We start from the raw sequence: 13,910 nt of genomic DNA on the forward strand, positions 1-13,910 counted from the left end.
ATTTTATCTGCAGCGCCTGTGGAAGAGTCTGTCATTCTAGAATTGGCCTTCATAGCTACTCCAGGCGCTGCTCCACAAACCACTGACCACTTCTAGGTGCTTACCCATTGTCTCTCGAGACAAGGAGGCCAAAGAAGAAGAAGATATGAGTACACCCAGGTCTCTCTGAACATCAACATTTAAAAGTTTTATGCCTTTTGAAAAATATTCTGCTTTTTTATTCTTACTACCAAAGTGAATCACCTCACACTTACCTACATTATACTCCATCTGCCACTTTTTGAAGCCTCTTTGTGTCCTCTTCACAGCTTACATTCCCACCTAACTTTGTATTGTCAGTAAACTTAGATGAAGGGTCACTGACCCGAAACGTTAACTCTGCTTCTCTTTCTACAGATGCTGCCAGACCTGCTGAGTGATTCCAGCATTTCTTGTGTTTATATTACTCTTGGTCTGTTTGTCTAAGTCATTAATATAGATTGTAAATACCTGAGGCCCCAACACTGATCCTTGCAGCACTCCACTAGTTACAGCCTGCCAACTTGAAAATGCCCCATTTATCCCTACTCTGTTTCCTGTCCATTGATCAATCCTCCATCCATGCTAATATATTACCCCCAACTCCATGAGTCCTTATCTTGCATATTAACATTTTTTGTGGCATATTTTCGAATTCCTTTTAGAAATCCAAGTACACTACATCTACTGATTCCTCTTTACCTCCCCTATTATTACATCCTCAAAGAACTTATTTATTTAAACTTATTTAAACATTAACAGGGGGATTGAGTTTAAGAGCCGCGAGGTTATGCTGCAGCTCTATAAGGCCCTGGTTCGACCACACTTGGAATATTGTGTTCAGTTCTGGTCGCCTCATTATAGGAATGATGTGGAAGCTTTAGAGAGGGTGCAGAGGAGATTTACCAGGATGCTGCCTGGACTGGAGGGCATGTCCTACGAAGAAAGATTGAGGGAGCTAGGGCTTTTCTCATTGGAGGGAAGAAGGATGAGAGGTGACTTGATAGAGGGGTACAAGATGATGAGAGGCATAGATAGAGTGGATAGCCAGAGACTTTTTCCCAGGGTGGAAAGGGCTATCATCAGGGGGCATAATTTTAAGGTGATTGGAGGAAGGTTTCGGGCAGATGTCAGAGGTAGGTTCTTTACACAGAGAGTGGTGGGTGCGTGGAATGCGCTGCCAGCGGTGGTAGTAGAAGCAGATACATTAGGGGCATTTAAGCGACTCTTGGATAGGTACATGGATGATAGTAGAATGAAGGGTAGGTAGTTAGTTTGATCTTAGAGTAGGTTAAAGGTTCGGCACGACATCGTGGGCTGAAGGGCCTGTACTGTGCTATAATGTTCTATGTTCTAACTAATAAATTTGTCAAACACGATTTCTCTTTCATAAAACCATGTTGATTTTGTCTGATCACACTGTAAGTTCCTAAGTGCATTGTTAATACTTCCTTAATAATAGATTCCAGTATTTTCCTGATGACTGATGTCAGACTAACTGACCTGTAGTTCCCTTTTTTTTCTCTCCCTCCTTTCTCGAATAGCGGAGTTACATTTGCTAACTTCCAATCTATTGGGACTGTTCTAGAATCTAGGGAATTTTGGAAAATCATAATCAGTACATCTCTGCAGCTGCCTCTTTTAGAGCCCTTGGATGTAGGCCATCAGGTCCTGGGGATTTGTCAGCTTTTAATCCCTTAAGTTTCTCCAGTACTTTTTCTCTGCTTACATTAATTACCTTAAGTTCCTAACTTATATTAGCCTCTTCGGTTACCCTCGATTTCTGGTATGTAATTTGTGTCTTCCACTGTGAAGACACACACAAAATATTTGTTCCACATCTCTGCCATTTCTTTATTTCCCATGATAATTTCTCCTGTCTTTGTCTCCAAGGAACCAACATACGAATTAGGAGCAGGAGTAGGCCACTTGGCCCTTCGGGCCTGCTCCGCCATTCAATAGGTTCATGGCTTACTGATTACTATACATTTACTTTAGCTACTCTCCTTTTTATATACTTGTAAAAACTCTCACAATCTGTTTTTATATTCCTGGCTAGTTTACTCTCCTATTCAATGTCTTCCTTTTTTATCAAGTTTTGATCAACATTTGCTGGTTTCTAAAATACTCCCAATCCTCAGGCATATTACTGTTCTTGGCAACATTATAAGCTTCTTCTTTTAATCTAATTCTGTCCTTAACCTCCTTAGTTTTTTTTTCATTTATGAGATGTGGGCACTGCTCGCTAGGCCAGCATTTATTAGCTACTCCAGTTCAGTTTCTGGTCAATGGTAACTCCCAGGATGTTGATAGTGGGGAATTCAGCGATGGTAATGCCATTGAATGTCAAGGGTAGATTTTTTTTTTAAATTAATTCATGGGATGTGGGCGACGCTGGCCAGGCCAGCATTTATTGCCCTTGAGAAGGTGGTGGTGAGCTGCCTTCTTGAACTGCTGCAGTCCATTTGGGGTAGGTATACCCACAGTGCTGTTAGGAAGGGAGTTCCAGGATTTTGACCCAGCGACAGTGAAGGAATGGCGATATAGTTCCAAGTCAGGATGGTGTGTGACTTGGAATGGAACTTGCAGGTGGTGGTGTTCCCATATAATTGCTGCCCTTGTCCTTCTAGTTGGTAGAGGTCGCGGGTTTGGAAGGTGCTGTCTAAGGAGCCTTGGTGCATTGCTGCAGTGCATCTTGTAGATGGTACACACTGCTGCCACTGTGCGTCGGTGGTGGAGGGAGTGAATGTTTGTAGATGGGGTGCCAATCAAGCGGGCTGCTTTGTCCTGGATGGTGTCGAGCTTCTTGAGTGTTGATGGAGCTGCACCCATCCAGGCAAGTGGAGAGTATTCCATCACACTCCTGACTTGTGCCTTGTAGATGGTGGACAGGCTTTGGGGAGTCAGGAGGTGAGTTACTCGCCTCAGGATTCCTAGCCTCTGACCTGCTCTTGTAGCCACGGTATATATATGGCTACTCCAGTTCAGTTTCTGGTCAATGGTAGCCCCTAGGATGTTGATAGTGGGGGATTCAGCAATCGTAATGCCGTTGAATGTCAAGGGGAGATGGTTAGATTCTCTCTTGTTGGAGATGGTGATTGCCTGGCACTTGTGTGGCGCGAATGTTACTTGCCACTTATCAGCCCAAGCCTGGATATTGTCCAGGTCTTGCTGCATTTCTACATGGGCTGCTTCAGTATCTGAGGAGTCACGAATGGTGCTGAACATTGTGCAATCATCAGCAAACATTCCCACTTCTGAGCATATGATTGAAGGAAGGTCATTGATGAAGCAGCTGAAGATGGTTGGGCCTAGGACACTACCCTGAGGAACTCCTGCAGTGATGTCCTGGAGCTCAGATGATTGACCTCCGACAACCGCAACCCTCTTCCTTTGCGCTAGGTACAATTCCAACCAGCGGAGAGTTTCCCCCCGATTCCTATTGACTCCAGTTTTCCTAGGGCTCCTTGATGCCATACTCGGTCAAATGCTGCCTTGATGTCAAGGGCAGTCGCTCTCACCTCACCTCTTGAGTTCAGCTCTTTGGCCATGTTTGAACCAAGGCTGTAATGAAGTCAGGAGCTGAGTGGCCCTGGGGGAACCCAAACTTAGCGTCACTGAGCAGGTTATTGCTAAGCAAGTGATGCTTGATGGCACTGTTGATGACACCTTCCATCACTTTACTGATGATTAAGAGTAGACTGATGGGGCCGTAATTGGTCGGGTTGGACTTGTCCTGCTTTTTGTGTACAGGACAAAACTGGGCAATTTTCCACATTGCCAGGGAGATGCTAGTGTTGTAGATGTACTGGAGTAGCTTGGCTCAGGCGCAGCAACCTCTGGCGCACAGGTCTTCAGTACTATTGTTGGAATTACCTGGTTGTCATAGCTTTTGCAGTATCCAGTGCCTTCAGTCGTTTCTTGATATCACGCAGAGTGAATCAAATTGGCTGAAGACTGGCATCTGTGATGCTGGGGACTTCAGGAGGAAGCCGAGATGGATCATCAACTCGGCATTTCTGGCTGAAGATTGTTGCAAATGCTTCAGCCTCACCTTTCGCACTGATGTGCTGGGCTCCCCATCATTGAGGATGGGGATATCTGTGGGGCCACGTCCTCCAGTTTGTTGTTTAATTGCCCACCACCATTCACGGCTGGATGTGGCAGGACTGCAGAGCTTAGATCTGATCCATTGGTTATGGGATCGCTTCGCTCTATCGCATGCTGCTGACGCTGTTTGGCACGCAAGTAGTCCTGGATTGTAGCTTCACCAGGTTGACACCTCACTTTTAGGTTTGCCTGGTGCTGCACCTGGCATGTCCTTCTGCACTCTTCATTGAACCAGGGTTGATTTCCCGTCTTGATGGTCATGGTAGAGTGGGGGATATGCCGGGCCATGAGCTTACAGATTGTGGTTGATTACAATTCTGCTGCTGCTGATGGCCCACAGCGCCTCATGGATGCCCAGTTTTGAGTGGCTCGATCTGTTTGAAATCTGTCCCATTTAGCACAGCGGTAGTGCCACACAACATGATAGAGGTTATCCTCAATGTGAAGACAAGACTTTGTCTCCACAAGGACTGTGCGGTGGTCACTACTTCCAGAACTGTCATGGACAGATGCATCTGCAGCAGGTAGATTGGTGAGGACAAGGTCAAGTATGTTTTTCCCTTTTGTAGGTTCCCTCACCACCTGCTGCAGATCCAGTTTAGCAGCTACGTCCTTTAGGACTTGGCAGCTCGGTCGGTAGTGGTGCTGCTGAGACACTCTAGCTGATGGATATTGAATTCTCCCACCCAGAGTACATTCTGCGCCCTTGCCACCCTCAGTGCTTCCTCCAAATGGTGTTCAAACATAGAAACATAGAAAATAGGAGCAGGAGTAGGCCATTTGGCCCTTCGGGCCTGCCATTCAAAAAGGATCATGGCTGATCGTCTAATTCAGTACCCTGTTCCTGCTTTCTCCCCATGTCCCTTGATCCCTTTGGCATTAAGAAATATATCTATCTCCTTCTTGAATATATTTAATGATGTGGCCACCACTGCCTTTTGCGGTAGAGAATTCCACAGGTTCACCACCCTCTGAGTCAAGAAATTTCTCCTCATCTCAGGTTCTAAATGGCATACCCTGTATCCTGAGACTGTGACCCCTGGTTCTAGACTCCCCAGCCGTCGGGAACATCTTCCCTGCACCTAGCCTGTCTAGTCCTGTTAGAATTTTATAGGTTTCTATGAGATCCCTTCTTATTCTTCTAAACTCTAGTTCACCCACTCTCTCCTCATACGTCAATCCTGCCATCCCAGGAATCAGCCCAGTAAATGTTCTTTGCACTCCCTCCATGGCAAGAACTTCCTTCCTCAGATAAGGAGACCAAAACTGCACACAATACTCCAGATGTGGTCTCACCAAGGCCCTGTATAACTGCAGTAAGACATCCTTGCTCCTGTACTCAAATCTTTTTGCAATGAAGACCAACATACCATTCGCCTTCCTAACTGCTTGCTGCACCTGAATGCTTGCTTTCAGCGACTGGCGTACAAGGACACCCAGGTCTCCCAGCACCTCCCCCTTTCCCAATCTATTACCATTCAGGTAATAATCTGCCTTTCTGTTTTTACAACCAAAGTAGGTAACCTCACATTTATTCACGTTATACTGCATCTGCCATGCATTTGCCCACTCACCCAACTTGTCCAAATCACATTGGAGCCTCTTTGCATCCTCCTCATAGCTCACATTCCCCCCAGCTTTGTGTCGTCTGCAAACTTGGAAATGTTACATTTAGTTCCCTCACCCAAGTCATTAATATATATTGTGAACAGCTGGTATCTAAGCACTGATCCCTGCGGTACTCCACCTGGAAAAAGACCTGTTTATTCAACATGGAGGAGTACTGATTCATCAGCTGAGGGAGGGCAGTAAGTGGTAATCAGCAGGAGGTTTTCTTGCCCTGCTGAGTGTCTACAGCATTTTGTTTTCAGATTTCCAGCATCCTCAGTGTTTTGCTTTTTAGATTGAAAATCTGCTAGTCTTTTAAAAAGACAAAGACAAAGATGTACCAACACCAACCCCCAAAGCTGGGTAGAGGGGCTCAGTGAATGCTTGCTGCTGGAATTTGTGAATCAGGGTTACTTTGCAGTCCGATACACTATAAAATGAAAGTGTTCCAGCCTCGAAATCCAAATATACTCCCACTCTGGTGGGGTTTCCAGTGTTTAGATAATTTACTTTGGCCTTGTGGAGAACAGAAAGCTCACCCTCAACTGAGTAGAGACACCAAGACTTACTATTCATTCCGAATTCACATTCTTTGCGCTGGCCTTTGCGGACTATGCTCCTGTAGCTTACTCCAATTCCCCACCACGTGGCATATTCTGTGATCTTCACCTCCCAGTATGAACGTCCATTAGTCCGTCCCTCAGTGCAGAGGACTTGCTCATAATATTCGAACCTATCTGGATTGTCCAGGCACAAGATCTGTTGGCCAGATCCCGACACGGATGTGGGACTGCACACAATATCTGGATATGCTGTGTTTTCATTCAGAGTTGGTCTCTGTCCATCTGTGAATTAAAGAATAGAAGAAAAGGTAGACTGTAAATTTATGTGGTGCCTTTCACACCTTCAGCATTTCACAGCCAATGAATTAATTTCACTGTTGATTTGTAAGCACACATAGCAGCCAGTTCAACTGGGATCTTTCCTGTCCATCTGAGGACTAAGACACGTGTAATCAGTTTAATCTCTGATCTCATAGATGACAGCTCTGACAATGCTGCATTTCCATAGAATAATTCCAGGGCAGCAAGAGAATTTCCCCACTCCTCCTCAAACAGTGCCATTTGATCCTCCACATACACCCACGAGGACTGAGGAGACCCTGGCCCAACACCTTATCTGGAAAACAGCACCTCTGACAGTTCAGCACCTCCGCCATCGTCCCCATCCCAGCACTGCACCAAAGTGTCAGCCAAGTCCACTCATTCAAGTCTGTCTGATGTGGGGCCCAGATACACAACCTTCTGGCCCAGAGGTAAGAACACTGCAAGAGTGCTGCCACTGATGGAGGTGGAGGAGAGATGCTAAATAAAAAAGCCCATAAGGCAACTTGCCAAAGGTTGGTCATTTAAATGGCTACTGTGGTTACTATAAGTCAACCATTAGTAAATCCTGATTGGATCGTTTGAGCACAAGAGCAAAATACTGCAGATGCTAGAAATCTGAAATAAAAAACAGAAAATGCTGGAAATACTTAGCAGGTCTGGCAGCATTTGTGGAGAGAGAAACACAGTTAACGGGGGGAATTTTATGCAGTCTGCCATGGCAGAGTTAGTGGCATGCGGGGAGATATGATTAGGTTGGAGGTGTTTTTTTTGGATTCCTGACGGCGGGATATTTTAGAGGAACTAACTCGTTGGCGGGTTTGCGGTGTTCTGGGGTTCTATCAGTGCGATGGGGGATTGCAGCTTTGCATTCATTTGCATGCCGTGAATACTCATTACCCTAAGCATAGTTAGGATATAGTCCTACCTGTCAGATTAACTGAACGGTGACCGATATTCCCGTGCCACCTGGTTCACGAACGTGGCATGCAACAGTGGTATTTGTGCAGTTAAGTTTCAGGTATGTGCTCTTCTCTCTTTCACTGAGCCGCTAAACTAATGCCAACATTGAAATGGATGTTTACCTCCAGGCTCGGCACCAGCAAGGGTGAATCATCTCAGGGGATTGCAGCAACAGCTTGGGCGGGGTCTACATGGAGAAGCAGGTGGTCGGGAAGGGAAGGATGGGGTCTCGGGTGCATAGAGCAGGGGAGAGAGGCAGGCCGCATTCAGGGTGTGTTGTGGCTGATTTTGATGATGAGGCTAGCTGTGTGCGGTTGCAGGGGTGTTGGGTTGATATGTTCCTGTCAGTAAACTGATGGTCATGAGAGGCCCAAAAGTAGGGAAGATCACTGTTGACATTAGGGGTACTGGCTGGCAGAAAGTACAGTCACAGTCATGGGGGAATTGTATATGGTGGGGGGGTGGCGGGGGGAAGGTTGAGACTTAGGGTTGGGTATTTGAGGTCATCATAGGGAGGGGATTGGGAATCTGTAACTATATCAAGGTGAATTCTTGGAGGTTCAAGGGTGACAGGTGAATGGTGGCAGGAGTAGGGACAGCGGGGAGGGATGGCATGTATAAATTGATGATCCAGTCCATGGTAATGGGGGGAGGGTCTATGGTAACGGGGAAGGGTGAAGGTTAGGTTGGGTGGGTCAAGGATGATGGGTGCAGGCTGGAAGGTAACAGGAGGAGGTTGGAAGGTGGGCAAACTTGCCTGGTATCGCAGACGCAACATTTTCTGGAAGAAGAATGCAAACCCCATGTCCAATCAAAGAATGCAAGTTGATTGGGAGGAGACAAATGATGGTGGGTGCGATCTCCTGCTGCATGCAAATGTAAGGCACATAACAGCGATCTGCTCGGGACTTTCATGGTTCTGCTGAATGGCAGAAGAAGGACAGTTGTACAATGCGCTTCTCATCTCAACAACTGAAAAGCTGTAAAGACATGAGTCTCATATACGTGAACCATTGCAGAGGGAGAGACTGAGGAGGGATCTTGGTGATAACAGATGATGCCTCACCAGGAGCAGCAGGCAGCACAAGAGGGTGAGGCTTCTCAGAATGAAGCCATCCAGGAAAGGCATTATCAAAGACAGGCGTTGGCGTGTCATCGCATCCTCAGGACAAGGACACATTATCTTTACATGTCTGAGAGGCAATGCCAGAGAAGCATGAGATTGTGACTTGCAATGGCGACAGAAATGTGTATGATCCTTCAGCATCACCTGCAGCTGATGGTTTTCGTTGGGAACCCCATGCCACTTACCCTCAAGGTTATTATTGCACTCAATTTCTTTGTTACTAGGGATCAACGGGCAACATATGTGGTATCTCACAGGTGCATCAAAGAGGTAACCAATGCCCTTTTTCGACGTGCCAATGATTTCATCTACTTACCTGTAGACGAGGAAAGTCAGGCAGCAAGGTCTGTGGCCATCGGCGCCATTGCTGGGTTCCCGAGAGTGCAAGGGGTGATCGACTGTACTCATGTGGCCATTAGAGCTCCCTGGGACCAGCCTGCTGCGTTTGTTAATTGCAAAGGCTTTAACTCTTTACACATGTAACTAGTTTGTGATCACAGGAGAAGAAGCATGTTTGCGCACATTTCCCAAGGAGCTGGCATGCTTCCTACATTTTGAGGAACTCCCAGCTGACAGCAGTTTTCAAGGAACCAGCTGAAGTGGACGGATGAATCCTGGATGACAAGGGTTACCCACTTTGTACATGGTTGATGACCCCAGTACGTTATCCTCAAAGCACTGCTGAAGAGGGGTACAATGTCACTCACACATCCATCAGAGGAACAGGAGGAACACCAGTCCTCCTCAGATGAGGATGACTATGAAGAGGGTGAGGAGGAAGACAACAATAACAATGATGCCATCATCAATATGAGGCCCATGGAAAGACATGCAAGGGACATTAGGGAGAACATAATTTATGCAGGAACAAAAACAAGAAATGCTGGATTCACTCAGCAGGTCTGGCAGCATCTGTGGAAAGAGAAGTAGAGTTAACGTTTCGGGTCAGTGACCCTTCTTCGGATTTATGCAGGTTTCAGCCAACAATAAGTCACATCAAGGAAATTGGGGAGGAGAATCATAACAATTCCCCACAGAAATTCCCTTTTGCATGAGGTCTTATCCCTGCAATCTTAAAGAAGCATTGCTGCACCTACATGTGATTAGCATTTGAAATCATCCATGGGCTATGATGAATGTGACTACACACCACTGCAAGCAGCGTTAAGTTATGACCGCAGAAAATAAAAGTAAGGTATGACAGTATTGGAAAAAGTTATTAATCATAAATAGGAAAACAGCCATCACTGAAGAGTGAAGGCTAAAATTCCAATGAGATAGGGACACTGGACATTTCCGCAGATGCTTTGCAAACATCACTGCGTTCCTGCCATAAGCCTCCAAAAAACATCTTTGTATCCATCTGTAACCAAGCAGAACATTACTGAGAGTGGATCAAATTTTGCAAGGAATCAAAATGTTTTAATACATCTTTGCATCTGTTAGCATTTCTACATCATCCGTGACACCTTCGTGCTCAAAACTGTTTGAATTTTCTTTCCCTGCCACTACGTCTAGGTGCTTCCACGACATTAGCAGCTGAGGTGGGGGCAGTCGGCTCAGTGTGTGGTCCAGTTGCTGTGGATGACCAGGGTGGGCGTCCTCTAGAGGAACGGGGCCTTGATGGCTCCATCTTACTGGGGGTCTGCAGCACTGGTGCTTGAGTATCCCCCGTGTGCTCGCCTGCTGGAGGTAAGGGGGTCACCCCTGGGGGTGTCCTGAGAGGAAGGCTCCGGGGCAGCTGGCATGCGCTCTTCCTCCATCTGTGTGCACGATGGCACCTGCCTGTCTCCCTGAGGGGAAGGAGCACCCAGGGGGAGGTCCAGGTTCCTCATCCTCCTCCCGCTTAGATTCTACTGCATGGAGCCCACAGCAACTGTGATAGAGTGCAGATCAGATTGCATATGGCTCGAGTGCTCAACTAGACTCGCCTCAGAGCTTGCCAGACTCTTGACACAGGAAGCCATACGCTCAAATGCCTGGGACATGGCAGACGTCATGGCTTGCATGGACTCCTCGATTGCATGTGCAAAGCCATGCGTGATCTCAGACATCACCGACATGTTTTCCACATGACTTTGCTGCACATCCAGCGGACTCCTCATAGCAACAAACAGAGGATCATCATAAGCATGGGGCTGAGCAGGGGCCTGGTCCCCAGCAGTCCTCCGAGTATCAGGGGACCCGGCTGGCACATGCTCCCTCAGCTGCTGGGGTGTGTCTGTGTCGTGCATACCAGCTTGTGGCCCAGATTCTAATCTTAAACCCCCTGTGGACTGTGTGGATGTATCTGCGCTGGCGGAGGTGGAAGAAGAGGCAGGTGATGGTGCACCATCTGGGGCATTGGCTTCTTCTTGCTCCCCAAGAGGAGGATTCTTGGGCCACGCAGTGTTCTGCTACTTGAGTGTAGCCACCTGCAGTGGAGACACAGAGGCACTTTGGGCATGTGCTTCACATAGGTTCACACAATTTCCTTCAGTTTCCACATATGGCTGCAAGAGCAGGGATGACACTTCATCCTTACGCCTTGTGGCTCCTGCCTTGCCATTTCCGTTCGCCCTGCCTCCCTCTTCTCTTACGATCTCAGAGGCCTCCTCCTCAGCCGTGGTCAGCAGTCTGATGTCAGGGACCCCTCCTCCCATCTCAGCACGCTTGCACTGATTGTGGCTTCATTTCTCCTGCAGCAGATAGTGCAGATCTAATGACATGGCAAATGATGCATCACAGCCATTGCATACATGCATCAACATCACTCATTCTGCATTGGCTTTCGCACAACACATCCAATCACATAAACAATGCCAGTCTTCATCATTTAGTAGATGGCATCAAGGCTGATCACGCATTCGACTGCACTCCTTGCATACCCTCTGCCGTAAAGACACCTATAGCCATGGAAGAAATCAATGGAGCAGCCTTGCCAGGACCCTCTCTGATCTGAGTAAGTCATTGATGTGCTTGTGGCACTTTACCCATGTCCTAAGAGAGTTATCCCACAGTTCGAGACCTCTGCCACCTCCATCCAAGCTGCCTTGATGAGGCAGGAGGGTCTTGTGACTCCATCTGCAGGGAAGGGGACCTCCCGCCTTTCCCTCAGGGCCGGGAGGAGAACCTGCAGGGAGGCATCACGGAACTGTGGGGTGGGACACTGCCTGCTGGCTGCCATTTGATTCACTTTGGCTGTAGGGAAAATAAATGATATGAAGTTGGTGGTGAGTTTCACAAAATAAGGGATGCAAAAACATTTTGATTTAAATGAAAAGCTTCAACTAAGTTATTTTGAAGATACTTATATGAAAGGAAGGCTGCTGATCCTTGAGGCTGCAGGCACAGAATGTTTTATATCTGTGGCGATCATGGTTACTGCTTGGGGCAGTAACAGCAGATTCCACCAATGAAAGGCAGCCCCCGCCACATGAGCCCATGCGTCCCCCATGCCCATCGTTGCTTGGCTAATATAAATCAAAGTGATTCCTGATAACGTAGTGGCCCGCTGACGTCAGAGTGCGCCAAGCTGCGCACATGCACAGCTACATCTTGCCGGGACTAAGTGGCACATGCATGGGATGACATCATCACACAGCGCCAACGTCATCGCGTATCTGCACCTGGTCCATCTTCGCGCATGCGCGATAAAGCGTCATCGGCTATCCAGTCCCCCACTCGGCTGGAGGGAGCAGCTGAATGGGAGACTTTGAAGCTGGATCTCAATCCCAGTCACTCGCTCCCGCCCCACTAGCTGCTCTCCCCCCCTCGGCAACTCACTCTTGGCCTTGATGGTTCCTCCCCTCAGCCACCCACTCCAGACCTTGCTACTCCCACCCCCCGCTCCCCGGCCAATTGTTCCTCGCTTCGCGCCACCCTGATCTCCGGCCGCTTGCTCCCCGCTTCCCCACTCTCCCCTCCAGCTGCTAGCTCTAGGCCACACCGGTTCCCTCCTCTCAGCCACTCGCTTCTTTGGGCGGCGCGTGGTGACTGCTGAAACGTGGCAGCGAGTAGCCGAGATGAGTGAAGCCGCGCCACCTATAACTAGTGGCTGCAGGGGGTGGGGGGGGGTGGTGGGGGTGGTAGCAGCAGCCGGAGAGCAGGGTGGCACGAGTGGGGAACAATCGGCCAGGGAAGTGGGGGGGAGCAACGAGGTCTGGAACGAGCGGCTGAGTTGGGGCGGGGAAGCCGCCGGTGGGGAGGAGGGGGAGGAAGCAAGTTGCCGAGGGGGGAGAGCGGCCAGTGGGGCGGGAGCTAGTAGCTGCGTTCGGGTGAAATCAGTCTTGGTCAGTCATATAAATCCGGGTGCTCCGGTTTCCTCCCACAAGCCAAAAGACTTGCAGGTTGGTAGGTAAATTGGCCATTATAAATTGCCCCAAGTATAGGTAGGTGGTAGGGAAATATAGGGACAGGTGGGGATGTGGTAGGAATATGGGATTAGTGTAGGATTAGTACAAATGGGTGGTTGATGGTCGGCACAGACTCGGTGGGCCGAAGGGCCTGTTTCAGTGCTGTATCTCTAAACTAAACATAAATGAATCACAATAATGAATTGGCAGCACATTTTATACTCTGCCCGATTTTCTTTTCCATTGATTGGGGCACAATTCACTATCTTTCAATGGAAATTCAATCATAAAATTCCTTTTGTATTTAGTAGGATTACTGGAATATTAAATGGATCTGAGGATTACAGTTAGTATCCTATAACTACATAGTAGCATATTACTGGGCCTCCATGCAACTTAATGTAAGGTTAGTTTGCTAGAAAGATCTTGCCAATTGCATTTCCTGTGATAAATTAAGCAGCACCATCTTTAATTCTGGCAGCTGCCTGAACGTCACAGACACTGACGTTCCATTTGAAGAGTCTGCATTTGTGCATGTGCAAGCACTGCGCCACCTAGTGGTTGTGTTGTCAGCAAACACAGCCAATTTAACCACAAAATCATGGAAACGGGATTTGCGGTGGGAGCGGAAGTTACGACAATTTCAGTTTGATGATCTTTCATTAGAACTGAGAACTAAAAAAAGTTAGAAATGTAATAGTTTTTAAGCAAGTGAAAGGGGGGAGGGTGGGAAAAGAACAGAAGGGAAGGTCTGTGATGGGGTGAAATACAGGAGAGATTGAATGATAAAAGAGTTGGTGCAGGGCTAAAAGGAGTGGTAATGGGACAAGTAAAGAGACAAAAGATGTGACCAGAGGAGGTGTGAAT

At 47.7% G+C, this 13,910-nt stretch overlaps 1 protein-coding gene across 1 annotated transcript in view; it reads right to left on the reverse strand.

The window, feature by feature from the left end:
- Nucleotides 1-6,051: 6,051 nt before the first annotated feature.
- The window catches only part of LOC137351477 (tripartite motif-containing protein 14-like), a 41,298-nt gene continuing 33,439 nt past the window's right edge, over nt 6,052-13,910 (reverse strand). Inside the window, exon 8 of the mRNA XM_068015924.1 lies at nt 6,052-6,581. Coding sequence (XP_067872025.1) covers nt 6,052-6,581 — 530 coding nt within the window. The remainder of the gene's footprint in view (nt 6,582-13,910) is intronic.

This window comes from Heterodontus francisci, chromosome 36 (assembly GCF_036365525.1).
Source record: "Heterodontus francisci isolate sHetFra1 chromosome 36, sHetFra1.hap1, whole genome shotgun sequence".
NCBI lineage: Eukaryota > Metazoa > Chordata > Chondrichthyes > Heterodontiformes > Heterodontidae > Heterodontus > Heterodontus francisci.